The 23,646-nt window shown below is 35.4% G+C and overlaps 1 protein-coding gene and 1 pseudogene across 2 annotated transcripts in view; one reads left to right on the top strand and one right to left on the bottom strand.

The window, feature by feature from the left end:
* LOC149743871 (uncharacterized) overlaps positions 1 to 23,646 on the top strand; it is a 164,399-nt gene that overhangs the window by 121,987 nt on the left and 18,766 nt on the right. Inside the window, exon 4 of one of the 2 annotated variants that reach the window (XM_089906095.1) lies at positions 339 to 3,725. The exons of the other annotated variant lie outside the window; for it this stretch is intronic. Coding sequence (XP_089762221.1) covers positions 339 to 400 — 62 coding nt within the window. The 3' untranslated portion in view covers positions 401 to 3,725. Of the gene's footprint in view, positions 1 to 338; positions 3,726 to 23,646 lie in introns of those variants that run through there. 2 annotated transcript variants of the gene reach the window in all.
* LOC149743873 (casein kinase II subunit beta-like) lies at positions 11,537 to 22,071 on the bottom strand (annotated as a pseudogene).

Raw genomic sequence — 23,646 nt, 5'->3', positions numbered from 1 at the left:
TCAGATTGGGGTTATGTTTTACCTTGTTGATTCATTATTGTTGATTCTTTTATATTTTTATTTTTCATAATCTTTTATTTTTCTAATTTTATTTTATTCTTTATATTTTGTTAGTGATTTTTCCTTTTGGCTTGTTCCCCCCCCAATTTTTTTTTCTTTTTTCTGTTGTGTATTTATTTTACCTTGTTGCAGTTGTTTCAATTATAGTTTTATTTATCCTAATAGATTTTTTTATCTTTCTAATTTTATTTTGTTTTTTATTCTTTGATATTGTACTGCTCCTTATTTTCTTTCTTTCTTCCTTTTTTTTTTTTTTTTTTTTTAACTGTGCCATGAAGCTTGCAGGATCTTGGTTCCCCGGCTGGATGTCAGGCCCAAGCTCCAGCGATGGGAGCTCTGAGTCAAAACCGCTGGACTAACAGAGAACCTCAGAGCCCAGGGAATATCAATCGGAGTGAGGCCTCCCGGAAGTCCTCATCTCAGCACCAAGACCCAGCTCTATCCAAGTGCCTACAAACTCCAGTGCTGGGCGACTCATGACAAACAACCTGTAAGACAGGAATACAAAAGCACACCCCCCCCAAAAAAAAGAAACAACAAAAAAATATGTTGTTGAAGGAGCAAGGTAAAAACCTACAAGACCAAATAAATGAAGATGAAATAGGCAACCTACCTGAAAAGAATTCAGAGTAATGATAGTAAAGGTGATCCAAAATCCAGGAAACAGAAAGGAGAAAATACAAGAAACATATAAGGAGGACCTAGAAGAACTACAGAGCAAACAAACACTGATGATCAACACAGTTACTGAAATTACAAATACTCTAGAAGGAATCAATAACAGAATAACTGAGGCAGAAGATGGAAAAGTGAGCTGGAAGATAAAATGGTGGAAATAACTGCCACAGAGCAGAATAAAGAAAAAAGAATGAAAAGAATTGAGGACAGTCTCAGAGACCTCTGGGACAACATTAAACAGACCGAATTATATGGGTCCCAGAAGAAGAAGAGAGAAAAGGAAGGGGTCTGAGAAAAACTTTGAAGAGATTATAGTCGAAACTTCCCTAACATGGGAAAGGAAATAGTCAATTAAATCGAGGAAGCAGAGAGTACCATACAGGATAAACCCAAAGAGAAACACACCAAGACATATATTAATCAAACTATCAAAACTTAAATACAAAGAAAAAAGTATTAAAAGCAGCAAGGGAAAAGCAACAAATTTTCAGCAGAAACAAATTTTTCAACAGAAACAACAAATTTTTCAGCAGAAACTGCAAACCAGAAGGAAGTGGCAGGACATATTTAAAGTGATGAAAGGGAAAAACCTACAACCAAGATTACTCTACGCAGCAAGGATCTCATTCAGATTCTATGGAGAAATAAAAATCTTTACAGATAAGCAAAAGTTAATAGAATTCAGCAACACCAAACCAGCTTTACAACAAATGCTAAAGGAACTTCTCTAGGCAGGAAACACTAGAAAAAGTAAAGACCCACAAAAACAAAACAATTAAGAAAAGGGTAATAGGAACATACATATTGACAATTACCTTAAATAAATGGATTACATGCTCCAACCTAAAGACCTATACTGGCTGAAGGGATACAAAAACAAGGCCTGTACATATGCTATCTACAAGAGGCCCACCTCAGACCTAGGGAAACATACAGACTGAAAGTGAGGGATGGAAAAAGATATTCCATGCAAATGGAATTCAAAAGAAAGCTGGAGTAGCAATTCTCATATCACACAAAATAGACTTTAAAATAAAGACTATTACAAGAGACAAAGAAGGACACTACATAGTGATCAAGGGATCAATCCAATACATAAAGTACATGCTAACAGCCATAAAACGGGAAACTGACAGTAACACAAAAATAGTTGGGGACTTTAACACCCCACTTTCACCAATGAACAGGTCATCCAAAATGAAAATAAATAAGGAAACACAAGCTTTAAAGGACACATTAAACAAGATAGACTTAGTTGATATTTATAGGACATTCCATCCCAAAACAACAGAACACACTTTCTTCTCAAGTACTCATGGAACATTCTCCAGAATAGACCATATCATGAGTGACAACTCAAGTGTTGCTAAATTTAAGAGAATTGAAATCATATCAAGTATTTTTTCCTACCACAACCCTGTAAGACAATATATCAATTACAGTAGAAAAACTGTAAAAAATACAAGCACATGGAGGCTAAACAATACGCTACTAAATAACCAAGGGATCACTGAAGATATCAAAGAGGAAATCAAAAACTACCTAAAAACAAATGACAATGAAAACACAATGACCCAAAACGTATGGGATGCATCAAAAGCAGTTCTAAGAGGAAAGTTTATAGCAATAGACTCCTACCTCAGGAAACAAGAAAAATCTCAAGTAAACCTAACCTTACACTTAAAGCAATTAGAGAAAGAAGAACACACACACACAAAGTCCCAAAGTTAGCAGAAAGAAGGAAATCATACAGATCAGGTCAGAAATAAATGAAAAAGAAATGAAGGAAACAATAGCAAAGATCAATGAAACTAAAAGCTTGTTGTTTGAGAAGATAAACAAATTGATAAACCATTAGCCAGACTCATCAAGAAAAAAGGAAGAGGACCCAAATCAGTAGAATTAGAAATGAAAAAGAAGTAGTAACAAATGACACTGCAGAAATACAAAGGATCATGAGAGATTACTACAAGCAACGATATACCAATAAAATGGACAACCTGGAAGAAGTGGACAAATTCTTAAAAAAAGCACAACCTTCTGAGACTGAACCAGGAAGAAATAGAAAATATAAACAGACAAATCACAAGCACTGAAATTGAAACTGTGATTTAAAATCTTCCAACAAACAAAATCTCAGTACCAGATGGCTGCAGAGGTGAATTCTACCAAACAATTAGAGAAGAGTTAACACCTGTCCTTCTCAAACTCTTCCAAAATAAGCAGAGGGAATAACACTCCCAAACTGATTCTATGAGGCCACCATCACCCTGATACCAAAACCAGACAAAGATGTTACAAAAAAAGAAAACTACAGGCCAATATCACTGATGAACATAGATGCAAAAATCCTCAACAAAATACTAGCAAACAGAATCCAACAGCACATTAAAAGTATCATACACCATGATCACGTGGGATTTATCCCAGGAATTCAAGGATTCTTCAATATACGCAAATCAATGTGATAAACCATGTTACCAAATTGAATAATAAAAACCATATGATCATCTCAGTAGATGCAGACAAAGGTTTTGACAAAATTCAACACCTATTTATGATAAAAACTCTCCATAAAGTGGGCATAGAGGGAACCTACCTCAAAATAATAAAGGCCAAATATGAAAAACCCACAGCCAACATCGTTCTCAATGGTGAAAAACTGAAACCATTTCCACTAAGATCAGGAACAAGACAAGGTTGCCCACTCTCACCACTATTATTCAACATAGTTTTAGAAGTTTTAGCCACAGCAATCAGAGAAAAAAAAAGAAATAAAAGGAATCCAAATTGGAAAAGAAGAAGTAAAGCTGTCACCATTTGCAGATGACATGATACTATGCATAGAGAATCCTAAAGATGCTACCAGAAAACTACTAGAGCTAATCAATGAATTTGGTAGAGTAGTAGGATACAAAATAAATGCACAGAAATCTCTTGCATTCCTATACACTAATGATGAAAAATCGAGAGATAAATTAAGGAAACACTCCCATTTACCACTGCAACAAAAAGAATAAAATACCTAGGAATAAAGCTACCTAAGGAGACAAAGGACCTGTATGCAGAAAACTATAAGACACTGATGAAAGAAAGATGATACAAACAGATGGAGAGATATACCATGTTCTTGGATTGGAAGAATCAACATTGTGAAAATGACTATACTATCCAAAGCAATCTACAGATTCAATGCAATCCCTATGAAACTACCAATGGCATTCTTCACAGAACTAGAACAAAAAATTCACAATTTGTATGGAAACACAAAAGACCCCGAATAGCAAAAGCAATCTTGAGAAAGATAAATGGAGCTGGAGGAATCAGGCTTCCTGACTTCAGACTATACTACAAAGCTGCAGTAATCAAGACAGTATGGTACTGGCACAAAAACAGAAATATAGATCAATGGAACAAGATAGAAAGCCCTGAGACAAACCCACGCACCTATGGTCACCTTATCTTTGATAAAGGAGGCAAGAATATGCAATGGAGAAAAGAGAGCCTCTTCAATAAGTGGTGCTGGGAAAACTGGACAGCTACAGGTAAAAGAATGAAATTAGAACACTCCCAAACACCATACACAAAAATAAACTCTAAATGGATTAAAGACATAAATGTAAGGCCAGGCACTATAAAACTCTTAAAGGAAAACATAGGAAGAACACTCTATGACATAAATCACAGCAAGATCCTTTTTGACCCACCTCTTGGAGAAATGGAAATAAAAACAAAACTAAACAAATGGGACCTAATGAAACTTCAAAGCTTTTGAACAGCAAAGGAAACCATAAACAAGATGAAAAGACAACCCTCAGAATGGGAGAAAATATATGCCAATGAAGCAACTGACAAAGGAGTAATCTCCAAAATTTACAAGCAGCTCATGCAGCTCAATACCAATTAAACAAACAACCCAACCCCAAAATGGGCAGAAGACCTAAAGAGACATTTCTCCAAAGAAGTTATACAGGTTGCCAACAAACACATGAAAGGATGCTCAACATCACTAATCATCAGAGAAATGCAAGTCAAAACTGCAGTGAGGTATCACCCCACCCTGGTCAGAATGGCCATTGTCAAAATATCTACAAACAAATGCTGGAGAGGGTGTGGAGAAAAGGGAACCCTCTTGCACTGTTGGTGGGAATGTGAATTGATATAGCCACTATGGAGAACACTGTGGAGGTTCCTTAAAAAGCTAAAAATAGAACTATCATATGACCCAGCAATCCCACTACTGGGCATATACCCTGAGAAAACCATAATTCAAAAAGAGTCATGCACCACAATGTTCATTGCAGCACTATTTACAATAGCCAGGACATGGAAGCAACCTAAGTGTCCATAGACAGATGAATGGATAAAAAAGATGTGGCACATATTTACAATGGAATATTACTCAGCCATAAAAAGAAACAAAATTGAGTTATTTGTAGTGAGGTGGATGGACCTAGAGTCTGTCACACAGAGCAAAGTAAGTCAGAAAGAGAAAAACAAGGACCATATGCTAATACATATATATGGAATCTAAAAAAAAAAAGCTTCTGATGAACCTAGGGGCAGGCCAGGAATCAAGACACAGATGTAGAGTATGGCCTTGAGGACATGGTGTGGGGGAAGGGTAAACTGGGACGAAGTGAGAGAATAGCACTGACATATATACACTACCAAATGTAAAATAGATAGCTAGTGTGAAGCAGCTGAATGGCACAGGCAGATCAGCTCGGTGCTTTGCGACCACCTAGAGAAGTGGAATAAGGAGGTTGGGAGGGAGACGCAAGAGGGGATATATGTATGTATATAGCTGATTCACTTTGTTATACAGCAGAAACTAACACAACACTGTAAACAATTATACTCTAGTAAAGATGTTAAAAAAGACAAACATTAAAAAAAAGTAGATTCAAAAACTGCCTTTAAGGTAGGGATTAACATATACACACTACTAGATATAAAATGGATAATCAACAAGGACCTACTGTATTGCACAGGGAACTCTACTCAATATTCTCTAATAAGCTATATGGGAAAAGAATATGAAAAATAGTAGATATGTGTATATGTATAACTGAATCACTTTGCTGTATACCTGAAACTAAACTGACACAATATTGTAAATCAACTATATTCCAAAAAAAAAAAAAAACTACCTTTATGCCTAACTGTTGCAATGATTTGTATAATTAGTTCAGTAAGATAATTTTTTTTCTTCCTCTTTAGAAGCTTAGTCATTAGATCCAAAGTCACATTTTTTTCACTCTCTTCTTCTCAAATGAGGAAGGTTTCATTTACAGTTTTTTCATGTTACCCTGTGTCTCACATTTGACCTAAATATTACCCTTACATTTTACCAGTTGGATTCTTTCAATCTGTCTTCTTCTGTAAATAATGCTGATTTTTCAGTCATGGTTCAGTCAGGAGATAAACCATGCGGTACGTGGAATGGGTGCAGTTTATCAAAAGAATTCATACCTAGTAACAGGTGAATGGAGTAAAGAATGCAGTAATACCTAATAGAGAAAGCAGCCACTACTCTTAGGGGTGATATCAGTGCAAAAGTTCCTCCCTCACTCCCACCCCCAAAACACCACCCCCCACCCCAAACTGAGGCTCAGAACCCCCTGGTGGCGCATGGCTGTAGCCCAGCAGATAGTGGAGAAGTTCACTGAAGTTCCACAGGAGGATGCCAGCAAGCAGAGAACTGCCTCCTATATGTAGAGGAAACTCATGGGGAGCTACATTTGGGGTAGGTGGAGTGGGTCCTGAACTCGCAGGGAAGTGGCTGGAACACCCATTGGGATGTTGCTTAACTGAGGTCCACAGTACTTGCTGGGAAACTGCCTGCAGGATGCACTAAGGCTCACTCCAACTTTATTATTTAAAAATTTATTTCTGATTACAAATGCAATATGAGGTCAATATTGGAAAAATGTGGAATCAGAATAGGATAAAATAGGGAAAACCACAGCTCTCAAAAGCATTTAAAAGTAACTTTTACGGAGTATATATATCCTACACGTAGATTGTATAGATTGTACAAAAATTGTGTTTTAGAGGATGGTAACACGATATGTGTTTATATTCAATAATGTAAGTCATTCCATTTTTTTCTATTTAATAAGGTAGTCTTGGCTATGTTCACCTACTTGATCTTTAATATAAATATTCTACTTGTCAGTTTTCACGCATACCAACACAAACACAACTGGATTTTGAAATGTCTGGCATTTTTTGGTCATTTAACATTAAAGGAAATACTTTTGATGGACTTTGTTTTTTTACACACTCCTTATATATTACTTTAATAGCATTAGAATAATATACTTTGTGAAATAAAAAATTACTAATTCCTAGTTTTGAAATTCTGTTTCCAGGTTTTCATTTTGTAGAACTATGATGAACAGTTCTATGCATAAAGGTGATCTGAACTGTTTTTAAGATTCTTCAATATAGTGTCTATAAAGTTGAACTGAGTTATGCATTATCAAAGCTCATAGAAAATTGCTGTCTTGTGTATCATTTAAAAATATTTTCCATTTTAACCATCAGTATGTGTGAGTATACCACAGACTATCTCTAAGAGAGTATGCCTTAGCATTAAGTTTTCTTTTTTGTTGTTTCAAAACACCATGTAAGTATAATCTTTCAGACTTTGAGTAGAAAAGATATTGCAGGTGTGTGTGTGTGTGTGTGTGTGTTTTCTGTGCTTGTGAGAGCAAGAGAGACAGACGGAGACAAAGACAGAGAGATACTAAGGATTGTAAAGGCGGCACAACTCTATCTCATTTTCAGATTTTAGCTATATAAAGAATCAAAGTACTAATTACATTCTGAAAAATCAAAATTATGCCCTAAATGATACAAATTATAATTCATAAACTTAATATAATTCATTATTTTTATTGTTCTCAATTCACTCAGATAATGCACATATAATTATAGGGCTACTATGCAAGGTTCTTTTCAGAACAGCAAGGGCTAGATGATTTCATAGCAACTAATTGTAATGCAATAAGTCGGGAAGTTTTCTGAAAGCACAAATTTGAGTATGTTAAAATAGTTTCAAATTTTATTTTCCTTGGACGAAAGCTTCTTTTACAGTGCGAATGTATTTTAATTATAAGTCTACACTTAAAAATCATATTAAAGGGAAACTATTTTTACTGATACATGCCAGGGGGTAAATAATATTAATGCTAAATGCATACCTTTTAAGAAAAGAATAAAATGGACTATGATATGTCTTTGTTTAAGCACAAAGTTCTCCAATTGTCCTTTGGATGAAAGTTGAATCACATTTTCTTTACTATAGAATCAAATCTGAGCATTTCAAGAGGTAAACAGTGATTCTTTGATGCCTTACTTCAAGGCATTCAGAGGAAATTAATCAAATTAATCCATCCTTCTTTCCACTGGTAACAAAAATTATTCACTGCTTTGGACTCAGGGCATTTCACAAGACCCTAATGAGTATTGGGAAGGAAAAAAAAAGTATTAAATGGTGGCATTAAGGAGGAGACTGTAAAGCACTGAATATTCTTTTTTTTAATGCCAGATTGGAAATGTAATTGAGTGAAGCAGGCCCCGGGTGGTTGGAAGCATTGCAAAGTGCGTGGTCCGCCTAAAGGTGGCAGCTGCTACCCAGCAACCATGGATCATTGCCACATTGGAATTCAGAACCAGGTTTGGCAGATATTCCAGTGTTTGTGGAAAAGAAAGAAATTCATATTTTAATGTGAGCTCTCTAAATTTTTGAGTGTTGATGTTAACAAAAAAAAGTCCTTGTGAGCTGAATCAAATAAGTCAGGAAGTTCCTCCTTGTTAAATGAAAAAGCATTATGTACTTGACCTTGGTCTTGCCCCTCCCCAATTTTAATCAAAGTCCTTAAAAGCATTTAGAAAATATTTAAGTGACAATTATTTCTTATGTCAATTTTTCCTTGAGGAGCATCAAGAGAAAAATGTATTTCCTTCCAAAAGCCATTGGTTGAAGACCAAGCAACTCTAATCGTTTGGCTAATATGATTGTTTATATATTTCCCAATAATCAAATAATTGTTCTCAGTTGATAAAGGGGAAGAGTATTTAAAAGATTATTTTTAAATTACAGCAATACAGGTATTTTTTGAAACAAAGGGATATTGCTTTCAATACATTTTTTGCCTAAAATGGATGGTCTCTTTCCATATCTCTTCCAAATCTCTGAACGAATTCTCACATTTTTTCAAAATTGTTGCTGTAAGCATGGTTAAATTATATCACCTCTATAGCTAGACTCTCATATTCTGAATCCAGTTCTGATGTTGCTAGCTACTTCACCTTGTGTGTCTTACCCAAATTTCTTGAGTCCCAGGTTCCTCATCTAGAAAATAATGGTCATTTTGGGATCAACTTCAGAGGCTTACTATGAGGATTTTGTAAGGAAATCTTTAAAGCTATCAGTGATAGAAAGTGTTCCATACATCTTAGTTATCATTATGTCCTTTGAAGTCATTCTTTTTTCCTGGTTTACATGGAAATACTGCTGCAGATGTCAGAAGACACATTTTTCTCCCCCCTGCAACATTGCACATTTGTAGCAACCATCTTCATAGAGGAAAACAGCATTCTTATTCACTGCTGCACATATTTAATGTATTTTTGAGATCACTCTACCCCGTTTCTGGTCTTTATAAAGTTATCATAAAATTATAAGTGTCTTTGACAATTATCTAGTTACTAGACACAAAAGTATCAATACAGGGGAACTCAGAGAGACTGAGTGATTTGCCTGGGATAAATAAATAAATAAATAAGAAAGTGGCAGAACTGGGACTAAAATTGTGTTTCTTTGTTTTGCTTTCATTATATATTTCTATCTAAATATATTTAAGTTGAAATTATAAATATTAAAAAAATTTGAATGCCTTAATTCATAGACTTTCTCCATTAAATTGGAAAGAGAAAACCATTATTTTTATAGGGAAATTTTGTCAATTAAGCTGCAGTATGCCAAACATCTGTGTACCTGTCAACCAATTCTACATGATTGACATAGTTTGCATTCATATACAGATATTCCTGCTTTTTGAGATCTAGTTTTACACATTGACATTTTAATATAAATGATCAATAGAAAATCATATTCCATGGGCATCATGAATAAGTCAACAAATTTATTTGGCTTACTCTAAATAAATATTTCTTAAATGTCACATTTACACAGCATTAAAAGTTTTAAGCAAATACTCGTGAAGCATGCCCCTGTGACACTGATGATTGAATATATTATCTTGTCTCTTTCTAATGAAGAAAACAGTGTAGTTGCCAACTTTATATGAACTAAGGGAAGTTCTCTGACCACATGAGATGTCATTTCAAAATAGATTTCCTTTGGAAGGATGATATTATGCTAAAATAATATGAGATTTATTTTTATTGCCCACTAAAGAACTAAGGAAAATACAGTGCCATGGAAATTGTTATTTTAATGCTGTATTCAAAAGAATAAAAGTTAAATATAGAACTTTGAATTGCTTTTCTTCTCTCCTCACTGGTACTATATGTTCGTATTCTGGAGATTGGGAAATTCAACTTCACACAACACATGCAGCTAATGAGATTGCAGAAACATTGTGCTCTCCATCATTTCCTTATCAGTGACAGTCCATTAAAAGCTGTAACCCCATGAAGTGAATTTCAGTTTTAAAGTTTTGCATTCTGAAAACGGTCTTCCCAAGACCATTAATAGATAAGATGGATGCCACATTTGTTGACAGTTCAAGATACTTTTACCCTACTAGAACTGTTTTGAAACCAACAGACCTATTATCTTCTTTTACAAAGAAATTTTATAGTGCTATTTTAGTGAATTGCAAAACTCTGAAGGAAATTTTACTTTTATTTACCTGTGTTTTTGTTTCCTTACACAATGCAGTAAAATATGTACAATGTGTTTGTAGTCTACATTTGAATTGCATCCTTTCAGAAAAATTGAATAGGTCTACTAAAAACAATTTTCCTTTCGAGTGTGGCATGCTTTGTCCTGAGAACAGAAAGATGATGATTTATTCCTGGATTCTTAATAGTTTTGGTTGCAGTAAGTTAGTCATGATCACAATTGAATGTCAGGATTGTAAAATAATCAAAACAGCCTTTCCAAACTTAGTGTGGAGAAACTGAACAAATGCAAGCACAAAGATATGACTTCACCTCCTGACAAAGGAGGAGGAGGAGATTCCTGCCCAGACTGATGTCCCAAAGAAACAACCATGATTGTGAGGAATGGCATCCAGGGGGAGTTAAAGTCTTACTATTTTAGGTAATTTTTAAAATTGAAAATGTGTACAAGTTTCCTTCCATGAATGTAGTTAGAACATGTCAAAAAAGAACGGAATTCAACTCTCTGAATTCAGTCTCAGACGTTTCAGAAAATAGTAGGGATAGTCACCTGAAGCAATTAGGCTTTTGAGAAGAATGGCATATGGGCCACTGCTCTAGCTGTCCCTGAATGGGGACTGGAGACAAGGGCACAAATCTAGGTTTCTGGAGCTGCCCAATCAATAACTAGTGCCTTTGAAATATAAAATTCAGGAAACAATCAATGCATACTTAGGATTATTTGGTGATACAAAAAGTGCAGAAATAAATATGCCTGGAGATGGAGATACAGCTACTGATCTACAGTGCACAGAAAACTGGATACACTGAGTAGAGTGACAAACACATGGTGTGCTGAAGAGAAGAGCTGTGTTGTCCTGTCAGGTACTGAGATTAAAATCTGTTTACAAAAAATAAATAAATAAATAAAAAAAATCTCTTTACAACATTCAGCAAAAGAGGGTTGGCTCCCTTTGGAAATTTATTTGTACTTCAAAGGATGCTAAATAGAAACAGGATCGAAGATATGTTTGAAAGAAATATGCTGTATTTGAAGTGGAATCATCTCCCATCTTTAGTGAAAATAGCTCCATAATATCCCAGAAGCCAGGAGCACTATAGAGAGATTGTTTGGGTGGAATTACCAAATACACTTACTTACATTAAATTAATATCAATAGTAGTCAATACACTTTGATCATTTTCTATATATAGTAGTATACTTTATGTGGCTTATGTTATTAATCTCTTCAATTAATCTATGAGGAGTCACTCAATGTTTGTCAACGTCACAAATTAATAAATTGAGTTTAATACAGATTAGGTATCTTTTCTCAAGATTATGAAACTAGAAAGCATCAGAATAAGAGTTTTCAAACCCTTATTTAGCAAGGCAGTATATACTTCCTAATGCATATGATTAAGAAACAAGTTATCTCATACTTTATGTATATGTTATTTGATACTAAGAGACTCAGTCAGTCCTTCTGAGGGTACAGGTAACGGTAAACGCTTTTTCTTTCCACCCAAAAGCTTCAGATAAAATGTTTTTCAGTGAATTGACTGTAAATAAAATTTTAATTTTATCTTAACAATATGCTAGAAAGATAGTTTTAAAAGTTTTTCATAATTCAAGATGATTTATATAATTTATATAATGTTCACATTAATTAAAACATGGTAACTGGGGTATACGTATGGATAATTAGATTAAGTTGGTAAACTAAATATTCTGTCTAACATAGATTATAAATTTGAGTGGACAAGAAAAATATGTTGCAATATCCATTTGAGCAACAGCAGCTTCTTAGTACAAACACCATGCTTAATATAACTATCCCTAGATATAAGTGAAAAATATCGATTATCACAGTTTTGCTTTTTGCTTTTTTTAGTAAACAAAAGAGATATTAAGTTTCAGAATGATGAGCTCAACTTTCTTATTCCATGTGTCATTAGGATGTGGTATATAAATATTCTCCAACTTTGCTCTATATCTTCACAACAAAGTGCAATGATAAACTAATGCTTTGCAATCTGAAAATTCCATTTGTCACTTTTTTCCTCTAAGGGTGTCAGATTGAAAAACCTTTCTGATTTATGATCTGTGCTTCAATTACAGTTGAATTCAAGACTACATGAAAGAACTTGGTGCTGACAGTATTCAGTTTTCACATGGATATGGTTTTCCAAGACACCATAGTTTTCTGCTCCTTGTCCTTACTCATCTGTCTACTTGCCTCTTAGATTAAATATTTTCAACAAATATGCTTATTTGAAAGGGTCTTGTTTGAATTTTAATGTTATTATTTTGCTGCCCCATTTATACCTTATACTTAAATAAATTGCTACTCCCCACCGCTGTAGCTTGTTACAAAGTCTCCATTGTGGATTACAAAAATGTTTCATAATATCTGACCCTGAGGTGGCTAACATGATTCCAACACAGTATCTACAGGATAAATCCAAGCACCTCAAGGATAGATAGGTGTAGAAAGATCAAGTTAACAAAAACTAACACTTATAATATGAAAAAAAAAAACTAGAACAACATGCAGTGCTTAACAAATAATATACTGAGAAGAATATGAATATTACAATGTCTATATTTGTTGTCACTCACATAGAAGTATGGTGTTATCATTAGTCATTGAATTAGCCTAGCTAGATTTTGATGGCTAAGAACACTCTCCAAATAGGCATCTTGATTTTTTCCACTGAGATGGGATTGGAATTTCAGTTCTCCAACTAAGAGATGTTTTATATCAACCCAACTTGACATAATTAGCCAATTCTCAATTTAATGTGTCATCCAATCTCTCCCCGCTGATGTTCATAAATTTTGTATACACTCTGATTTCATTGGATTATTCATTATTTTTGACTTGACTCTCTATTCCAAGGGAAAAATAAAAGGTTTTGTAGTACATTATAGTAGTTGCTAGATCATATACCTAAATTTTAGCTTCTTTTCACATTTATAATCATAAATCTATTAAATTAATTTCCAGAACATTTTGAAATATAGCTGGATTGAGATACACATTCTTGTCATGTTTAGATACGTCTGTTGGTACTTATGCTTTCTTTGAATTTTATTAAACATTGAATTGATTTTATCAAGTATAAAAATATATTCTCTCTTAAGATTTAATTGCTATTTACTAGTGATATTTGAGATTTGCTTTTTTTAAAATAATGCGAGTCAGTCTGTGGTTTGACACAGTAAAGTCCATTTCAACTTATAGCCCAGAACTATTTAAATAATATGAGAATTCGTTGATTTTAGGTATATGAAAATTTCCTTTCTAAAGACCTGTGATTCTTGTACCTTTCAACATGGTAGTTTTTGTAGATCTTTTAAAAAATTTCTTCATTATTATGGTACTATTCAGTATTCTTCTCATACATTCATCAATGATGCTAATGTATCTTAATATAAATAATCAATTTTATTTAGTAATTAAATAAATTACCATAGAATTATTTTTAAAATACCTTATGATTTTACAACATTTATATTAGGAGTCATCAAGCTCTAAAATATTTTTCCTGAAGAGATCTGGCAAGATTTTATATAAATTTTGAGTAAATACTTATTTTTGCCTTTTTTCTACTTTATTTCATATTCACACCACAATAATGACTCTTCTAATTTAAAATATAAACCATAGAGATTTCCTTAAAGGTGGCAGGGGAGGACTGGAACTGTCAAAGACAGAGTGACAGGTGGGGTTGGGAATAAGTGAACGGTCTTGACAGACTCAAAGTTGCTGGCAGCTTGGAACTGCACCTGGTAGGACAGTGGATGGATCTTGCAACTGTACACTTTGGACATAAACTGGTTAGTGGGCTGCTTGGGTCGGCATTCAGCATGCACCATGAAGAGCAATGTGAGGGAAACTGGTACCCAAGTAGGGGCCTTCTGTGTGGTGCTGTCTCGATGGTGTCTTAGGTGTGGAATTGTCCATGCACTTGGGGCAGTAGAGCTTCACCAGGGCCTCACCTGAGGTGTCAGAAAGGCTATTGGAAAGCATTGGCTTGTTCTCACAGTGCACATGGGGCAGTAGCCGAACTCTCCCTGCTGGTACTTTTCCAACATCTGGGTGGTGCCATGGTTTGTGAGGATATAGGTGGTCTGGGTGAACCCATACAGCATCTTGGCTGACTGCTTAATCAGGGTTCTCTGGTTGGGGTTGTCTTCGAGCTCTTCATCAGGCTCCAGGTCCAAGATCATGTTTAGAGCTTGTCTACAGTGAGGCTCATTGCTCATTGAGTTGACTGAGATTAAATTTGTCCTGGATGGAGTCTTCATCCACTTCACAGAAGAATTCATAGTCATGGAGCCCACAGAACCAGTATAAATAACACTTCCTGATGTTTAAATCATTTCTTTTAATTTGTCATTTATTTTTCCTTACTGATTTCCTGATGCTTCTTTGTCTCTGTAATTTTGCTTTCTTGAGTGATCATAAAAGTCTTTGAAAGTTAGGGGTCTTTTTTTTCTTTTGTTTTGCAAAGCATGCCATGATTAAAATGTGTTTCTACTTATTTTAATGAATTAATAAATAAAAATATCATGGGAATGATATTTTTAATTTCTATGTACTTTTAAGTGTTTATTGAAGATAGTATCGGTAAAGACTAGTAACCACATCAAAAGAGTTCAGCTTAATGTATTGATTTCACATGTCAGAAGATACCTGCTTAGTCAGACTCAGATCAAAAACAGAATACCAATAACCTAGCACATTCTCATCTCAGTAAAAACTGTTCCAGTTAACTGCTCTCATGACTTCTAAAACCAGAGATTCGTCCTGTCTTTTTTTGTACTTAGTATTGATAAATTATGCATTATGCACATTATAGACGATCAATTCCCATTGTGTGAGTATTCCACAATTTTCACGGCTTCTCCTATGAGTGGATATTTATGTGGGTAGCACCCAGTTTGGGCTTACAAATAATGCTATAATGAATATTCTAGTGCATGCCTTTCAGTGAACTTATGAATGCACTCCTGTTGGGTTTAGGTATATATATAGGAGTGGAGCTGATTATCTTTGGAACTGTGTATCTTCAGCTTTTGTAAATACTGCAGTTTTTCGAACTGTCCTTATGCTTGAGGTTTTTTTTTTTCTATTGATACCAATTTTTTTAGTACATCTTTATTGGAGTATAATTGCTTCACAATACCATGTTTCTGTTGCACAACAAAGCAAATCAGCCGTATGCATACACATGTCCCCATGTCCCCTCCCTCTTAAGCCTCCCTCCCATCCTCCCTATCCCACCCTTCTAGGTCACCTCAAAGCACCGAGCTGATCTCCCTGTGCTATGCTGCTTCTTCCCACCAGCCAACTATTTTACATTCGGGAGTGTATATACATCAATGCTACTCTCACTTTGCCCCAGCTTCTCCCTCCCACCCCACGTCATCAAGTCCATTTTCTATGTCTACCTCTTTATTCCTGCCCTGCAACTAGGTTCATCAGTACTATTTTTTTTTTAGATTCCATATATATGCATTAACATATGGTGACATACTTCACTCTGTATGACAGACTCTAGGTCCACCCACCTCACTACAAATAACTCAATTTAGTTCCTTTTTATGGCTGAGTAATATTCCATTGTATATATGTGCCACATCTTCTTTATCCATTCCTCTGTTGATGGACACTTAGGTTGGTTCCATGTCCTGGCTATTGTAAATAGTGCTGCAATGAACATTGGGGTGCATGTCTCTTTTTGAATTATGGTTCTCTCAGAGTATATGCCCAATAGTGGGATTGCTAGGTCATATGGTAGTTCTTTTTTTAGTTCTTTAAGGGCTCTCCATACTGTTTTCCATAGTTGTTGGATCAATTTACATTCCCACCAACAGTGCAGGAGGGCTCCCTTTTCACCACACCCTTTCCAGCATTCATTGTTTCTAGACTTTTTGATAATGGCCATTCTGACTGGCGTGAGGTGATACCTCACTGTAGTTTTGATTTGCATTTCTCTAATAATTAGTGATGTTGAGCATCTTTTCATGTGCCTTTTGGCCAACTGTATGTCTTCCTTGGTGAAATGTCTATTTAGGTCTTCTGCCCGCTTTTTAACTGGATTGCTTGCTTGTTTGATATTGAGCTGCATGAGCTATTTGTATATTTTGGAGATTAATCCTTTGTCTGTTGTTTTATTTGCAAATATTTTCTCCCATTCGGAGGGTTGTCTTTTTGTCTTGTTTATGGTTTCCTTTGCTGTGCAAAAGCTTTTAAGTTTAATTAAGTCCCATTTGTTTATTTTTGGTTTTATTTCTGTTACTCTAGGAGGTGGGTCAAAAAAGTTCTTCCTGTGGTTTATGTCAGAGTGTTTTTCCTATGTTTTCCTCCAAAAGTTTTATAGTGTCTGGTCTTACATTTAAGTCATTAATCCATTTGGAGTTTATTTTTGTGTATGGTGTTAGGTAGTGTTCTAATTTCATTCTTTTACATGTAGTTCTCCAGTTTTCCCAGCACCACTTATTGAAGAGGCTGTCTTTTCTCCATTGTATGTTCTTGCCTCCTTTGTCATAAAACAGGTGTCCATATGTGCATGGATTTATCTCTGGTCATTCTGTCCTGTACCATTGATCTATATTTGTTTTTGTGCCAGTACCTTACTGTCTTGATTACTGTAGCTTTGTGGTATAGTTTGAAGTCAGGGAGCCTAATTCCTCCAACTCCATTTTTTTTTTCTCAAGATTGCTTTGGCTATTTGGGGTCTTTTGTGTTTCCATATGAATTGTAAGATTTTTTTGTTCCAATTCTGTGAAGAATGCCATTGGTAGTTTGATAGGGATTACACTGAATCTGTAGATTGCTTTAGGCTATATAGTCATTTTCACAATATTGATTCTTCCAATCCAAGAACATGGTATATTTCTCCAACTGTTTTTTGTCATCTTTGGTTTCTTTCATCAGTGTTTTATAGCTTTCTGAGTACAAGTCTTTTGCCTCCTTAGGCAGGTTTATTCCTAGGTATTTTATTCTTTTTGCTGTAATGGTAAATGGGAGTGTTTCCTTAATTTCTCTTTCTGATTTTTTGTTGGTGGTGTGTAGGAATGCCAGAGATTTCTGTGCATTAATTTTGTATCCTGCAACTTTATCAAACTCATTGATTAGTTCTAGTAGTTTTCTGGTGGTATCTTTAGGATTTTCTATGTATAGCATCATGTTATCAGCAAAGAGTGATGGTTTTAATCCTTATTTTTCCAGTTTGTATTCCTTTTATTTCTTTTTTTTCTCTGATTGCCATGGCTAGGACTTCCAAAACTATGTTGAATAAGAGTGGCAAGAGTGGACATCCTTCTCTTGTTCTTGATCCTAGTGGAAATGCTTTCAGCTTTTCACCATTGAGCATGATGCTTGCTGTGGGTTTGTCATATATGGACTTTATTATGTTGAGGTAGGTTCCCTCTATGCCCACTTTCTGGAGGGTTTTTATAATAAATTGGTGTTGAATTTTGTCAGAAGCTTTTTCTGCATCTACTGAGATGATCATATTGTTTTTATTCCTTAAATTGTTAATGTGGTGTATCACATTGATTGATCTGCATATATTGAAGAATCCTTGCATCCCTGGGATAAATCCCACTTGATCATGGTGTGTGATCCTTTTAATGTGCTGTTGGATTCTGGTTGCTAGTGTTTTGTTCAGGATTTTTACATCTCTGCTCATCAGTGATATTGGCCTGTAGTTTTCATTTTTTGTGATACCTTTTTCTGGTTTTGGTATCAGGGTGCTGGTGGCTTCGTATAATGAATTTGGGAGTGTTTCTCCCTCAGCAATTTTTTGGAAGAGTTTGAGAAGGATTGGTGTTTGCTCTTCTCTAAATTTGCTCTTCTCTAAATGTTTGATAGAATTCACCTGAGAAGCCATCTTGTCCTGGACATTTTTTTGTTGGAAGATTTTTAATTATGGTTTCAATTTCATTACTTGTGATAGGTCTATTCATATTTTCTAATTCTTCCTGGTTCAGTCTTGGAAAATTGTACCTTTCAAAGAATTTGTCCATTTCTTCACGGTTGTCCATTTTATTGGCATATGGTTGTTTGTAGTAGTCTCTTATAATCCTTTGTATTTCTGCAGTGTCAGTTGTGATTTCTCCTTTTTCATTTCTAATTTTATTGATTTGTGTCCTCTCCCTCTTTTTCTTGATGATTCTGTCTAAGGGTTTATCAATTTTGTTTATCTTCTCAAAGAACCAGCTTTTAGTTTTATTGATCTTTGCTATTGTTTTCTTCATTTCTATTTCATTTATTTCTGCTCTGATCTTTATGATTTCTTTCCTTCCTCTGACTTTGGGTTTTCTTTGCTCTTCTTTCTTTAGTTGTCTTAAAAGTAACATTAGATTGTTTATGTGAGATTTTTCTTGTTTCTTGAGGTGAGATTGAATTGCTGTAAACTTCCCTCTTAGAACTGCTTTTGCTGTGATGCATAGGTTTTGGGTCATTGTGTTTTCATTGTCATTTGTTTCTATGTATTTTTTTATTTTTTCTTTGATTTCTTCAGTGATCTCTTGGTTATTTAGGAGCGCACTGTTTAACTTCCATTTTTTTTGTGTTTTTTACAGGTTTTTTCCTGTAATTGATTTCCAATCTCATAGTGTTGTGGTCAGAAAAAATGCTTAATAGGTTTCAATTTTCTTAAATTTACCAAGGCTTGATTTGTGACCCAAGATGTGATCTATCCTGGAGAATGTTCCATGAGCACTCGAGAATAAAGTGTATTCCATCACTTTTGGGTGGAATGTTCTATAAATATCAATTAGATCTATGTGGTCTATTATGTCATTTAAAGTTTGTGTTTCCTTATTAATTTTCTGTCTGGATAATCTGTCCGTTGATGTAAGTGAGGTGTTAAAGTCCCCTACTATTATTTTGTTACTGTTGATTTTTCCTTTCATGGTTGATAGCATTTGCCTTATGTATTGAAGTGCTCCTATGTTGGGTGCATAAACATTTATAATTGTTCTATCTTCTTTTTGGACTGATCCTTTGATTATTATGTAATGTCCCTCCTTATCTCTTGGAACAGTCTTTATTTTAAAGTCTATTTTATCTGATACAAGTATTGCTACTCCAGCTTTCTTTTGATTTCCATTTGCATGGAATATCTATTTCCATCCCTTCACTTTCAGTCTGTATGTGTCCCTAGGACTGAATTGGGTCTCTTGTAGACAGCATATATATGGGTCTTTTTTTGTATCCATTCAGCCAGTCCATGTCCTCTGGTTGCAGCATTTAGTTTATTTACTTTCAAGGTTATTATTGATATGTATGTTCCTATTACCATTTTCTTAATTGTTTTCGGTTTGTTTTTGTGGGTCTTTTTCTTCTCTTTGTGTTTCCTGCTTAGGGAAGTTTCTTTAGCATTTGTTGTAAACTGTTTTCATGGTGCTGAATTCCCTTAGCTTTGGTTTGTCTGAAAAGCTTTTGACTTCTCCATCAAACCTGAATTAAATCCTTGCTGGGTACAGTAATCTTGGTTGTAGGTTTTTTTCTTTCATCACTTTAAGTATATCCTGACACTCCCTTCTGGCTTGCAGGGTTTCCACTGAAAAATCAGCTGATAACCTTACGGGGATTCCTTTGTATATTATTTTTTTGTTTTTCTCTTGCTGTTTTTAATATTTTTCTTTGCATTTAATTTTTGTTAATTTGATGAATATGTGTACTGGTGTATTTTTCCTAGGTTTTATCCTGTATTGGGGCTCTCTGTGCTTCCCGGATTTGGGTGACTCTTTCCTTTCCCATGTTAAGGAAGTTTTCCACTATAATCTCTTCAAATATTTTCTCAGACCATTTGTTTTTCTCTTCTTCTTCTGGGACGCCTATAATTTGAATGTTGGTGCATTTAGTATTGTCCCAGTGGTCTCTGAGATTGTCTTCAATTCTTTTCATTCTTTTTTTCTTTATTTTTCTCCTCAGCAGTTATTTCCACCATTTTGCCTTCCAGCTCACTTATTCATTCTTCTGCTTCCGCTATTCTTTTACTGATGCCTTCTAGTGTATTTTTCATTTCAGTTATTGTGTTGTTCGTCTCTGTTTGTTTGTTCTTTAGTTCTTCTAGGTCTTTGTTAAACACTTCTTGTATTTTCTCAATCCATGCTTCCATTCTATTTCTGAGATTCTGAATCATCTTTGCTATCATTACTCTGAATTCTTTTTCAGGTAGATTGCCTATTTCCTTTTCATTTACTTGGTCTTGTAGGTTTTTACCTTGCTCCTTCAACTGTGACATATTTTTTTGCCATCTCATTTTTTTTTTTTTTAATGAGTAGGTTGTGTTCCTGTTTTACTGGTTGTTTGGCCTGAGGCTTCCAACACTAGAGTTTGTAGGCTATTGAGTAGAGATGGTCTTTGTGCTGAGATGAGGACCTCTGGGAGACCTCACTCTGAAGAATATTCCCTGGAGTCTGAGGTTCTCTGTTAGTCCAGTGGTTCAGACTCAGAGCTCCCATTGCAAGAGCTTCTGCCCGACCCTGAGGTCATGAATCAAGATCCCACAAGCCATGTTGGGCAGCAAAAAAAAGAAAAAAAAAAAGAACAGTAACAAAGTAAAAATAAAATTAGACGGAAACTAACATATTTATTAGAAAGAGTGTAAAAATAAAAATATATATGAATCAACAACTGGAATGTACATCAGTACCCTGTAGTAAAAAAGAGGAGGAGGGAAAAGGAAAAAAAAAAAAGGTGGGGGAGGGAAGGCCTTGGCTGTGGAGAGCGAGGCCTAAGTAAGGGTGAGGTTTGGGTGGTGTATGGGGCCAATGCTCAGGACCCACAAGGCTGGAAAACGTCCTGAGGGCTGTGGGGGGTGGGGCTTATACTCAAGGAACAGTAGGAACCCAGGCGTGCCACCCGCCCCTGGTCTCAGAGGGTAGGGGACCTCACCTGGGAGCCCAGCAGGGGCAGAGCAAATGCCCTCCTCTCCTCTCCTGCTCCTCTGGTCTGGGGTCTGGGAGGGTCCCTCCTGCCTGCCTCTCTGATCTCCCAGGCCTCTCTCCTATGTCCCCAGGACCAATACGGTAGGGGGAAAAGGGGGCCTTCGAGGGCAGGGGACCAGCCTGGGAGCTCAGCAGGCTCCCTGTGCCCAAGTGAGTAGGGTAATCAACCTCTGCTCCTCTCCTGATCCTCCTGGATGGCCCCTCCTATCTGCCACTCCTGATATCCCCAGCCTCCCTCCTATGTCCTCAGGACCCATGTGGCCTGGATGGGGCTTTGAGGGGAGGGGGAATTGGCTTGGGAACTCAGCAGGCTCCCCGGCCCGAGGGACGCCAATCCTGTCTGGGCTCCACTTCTCCCCCATCGGTCTGCCTACATCCTACTCGTTCACTCTGAGGTTCCTCCTGTCCCCTTGGGGGTCAGAGTCCCCTACCAGTGGCTGGCAGACACCCTAGTTGTGGGGAGAAGCTAACTCTGCATGTTCCCACACCGCCATCTTGACTCCTCCCCTGTGCTTGAGTCTTGAGGTACATAATTTACTTTGATATTTATAAGAAATCTAAAAACTCAGCTTTTATTTTCCTATTTACACAAACTTTCAGAAATGTGTGTTTTAACTTCAAAATATTTTATCACATTTTGTTATAATTACTAGTTTTATAACATTGTGGTAAGAAAATGTGATGTAAACCCTTATAATTTATCTGTTTTCAAGTGTGTTGCAATTTATTTTAAAATGTCCAAAGTATGTTGGAAAAATAGGAGGCAGAAAGTGGATAGAGTGAGAACATAGTTACATAGTAAGAACAGTCTACAGTTTAGTAGTTAAATGACCTCAATTTCCTTTTTCTATTACCTTCTTGTTATGTTGAAATTTTTTCCTTTTTCATACTATCATTGATTTCTTATTAACTTCTTTTTTACCTTCTTATCATTTTTTTCTAACACTCAATGGTTTCAGACTAATCATATCCCTAATTTAGACTGGTATATTTGTAAATATCAATTGACATTTCTTTCATTCTTCATCACTTTTTAAATAGTTTTTGTATATAATTATTTTTTTTAACATTTTTATCAAACATTTGGGTAATTTGTTTCTCTCTGAGTACATGTAGTTATCGCATCTTTAAAACTCAGACTTTATACTTTGCTTTTGATTCAGGAATTTAACCAAAAAAAGAATTATTGCTGTGACATTTATAATCATATTAATGTTTCTTGTTGTCTTAGGGCCTCTAGTGTGGCTGTAATTTTTAGATTTTGTTTTTTACTTTCTTAGCAGTATTTTTTAATCTCACCTAAACCCATTTTTGCCTCATTATTCCTTTTTCATTCCAGCCTGTTCTTCCCATCTAATTAGTTATTGCTGTTTTATAGACATTATGTATTTTTATGTGATTATGACAACAAAAGTTTTCCTGAAATTCCTCCTAGGTCATTGAGTGTTTTTTGACACATATGTACTGGGCTCCTATTTTCCAAAAATGATTCTAGGTCTTGGGGACTGATCAACTAGCAAGGAAAACTTGAGTTCTTGCACTTGAGGAACTTGAATTCTGGCAGGGGCAAGGGAGGCAATCAATAAAATATTTGGAAAATAAAAGAATAAACATAGTAGATAAAAATTCATGTTATGAAAAAAATCTAACAGACCAAGAGTTTTCATAGTACATTGGGGCAGTTGATGTGGAGTGGTCAGGCGTGGCCTCTGTGAGGAATGAAATTGAAGGAGTAAGCCAGGCGATTATGTGGGGAAAGCCATTTCCAGACAAAGAAATATCCTGTGCAAAAGACTTAAGTCAGGTCTAGTACAAAATACATCTTCTCACCATTGGAAAAATATTACTTTCATGTACATTTGCATCTTTACACTGTCAAAGTATCATTATTTAGTTTAATACAGTCTTTGCTCCAATTATCACAAACAAATGTAGAAATGCATTATCTCTTCTTTGGATGAACTTAATCTGGATACTTTATCAGAATATTTTAAGGTATATCATGAGCTACAATTTGTTAATATAAAACTTAAAGAGCCAGTTAAAAAATATGAAGTTGATTTTTTTAT

The sequence above is a fragment of the Delphinapterus leucas genome, unplaced genomic scaffold (genome assembly GCF_059928025.1).
Source record: "Delphinapterus leucas isolate spDelLeu-1000000601 "Yukka" unplaced genomic scaffold, BTC_Dleu_Yukka2 spDelLeu_asBTCV2_sq62, whole genome shotgun sequence".
In the NCBI taxonomy this organism is placed as follows: Eukaryota; Metazoa; Chordata; class Mammalia; order Artiodactyla; family Monodontidae; genus Delphinapterus; species Delphinapterus leucas.
The sequence above is the reverse complement of the archived record's forward strand: the minus strand, read 5'-3'. Positions and strand labels throughout refer to the sequence as shown.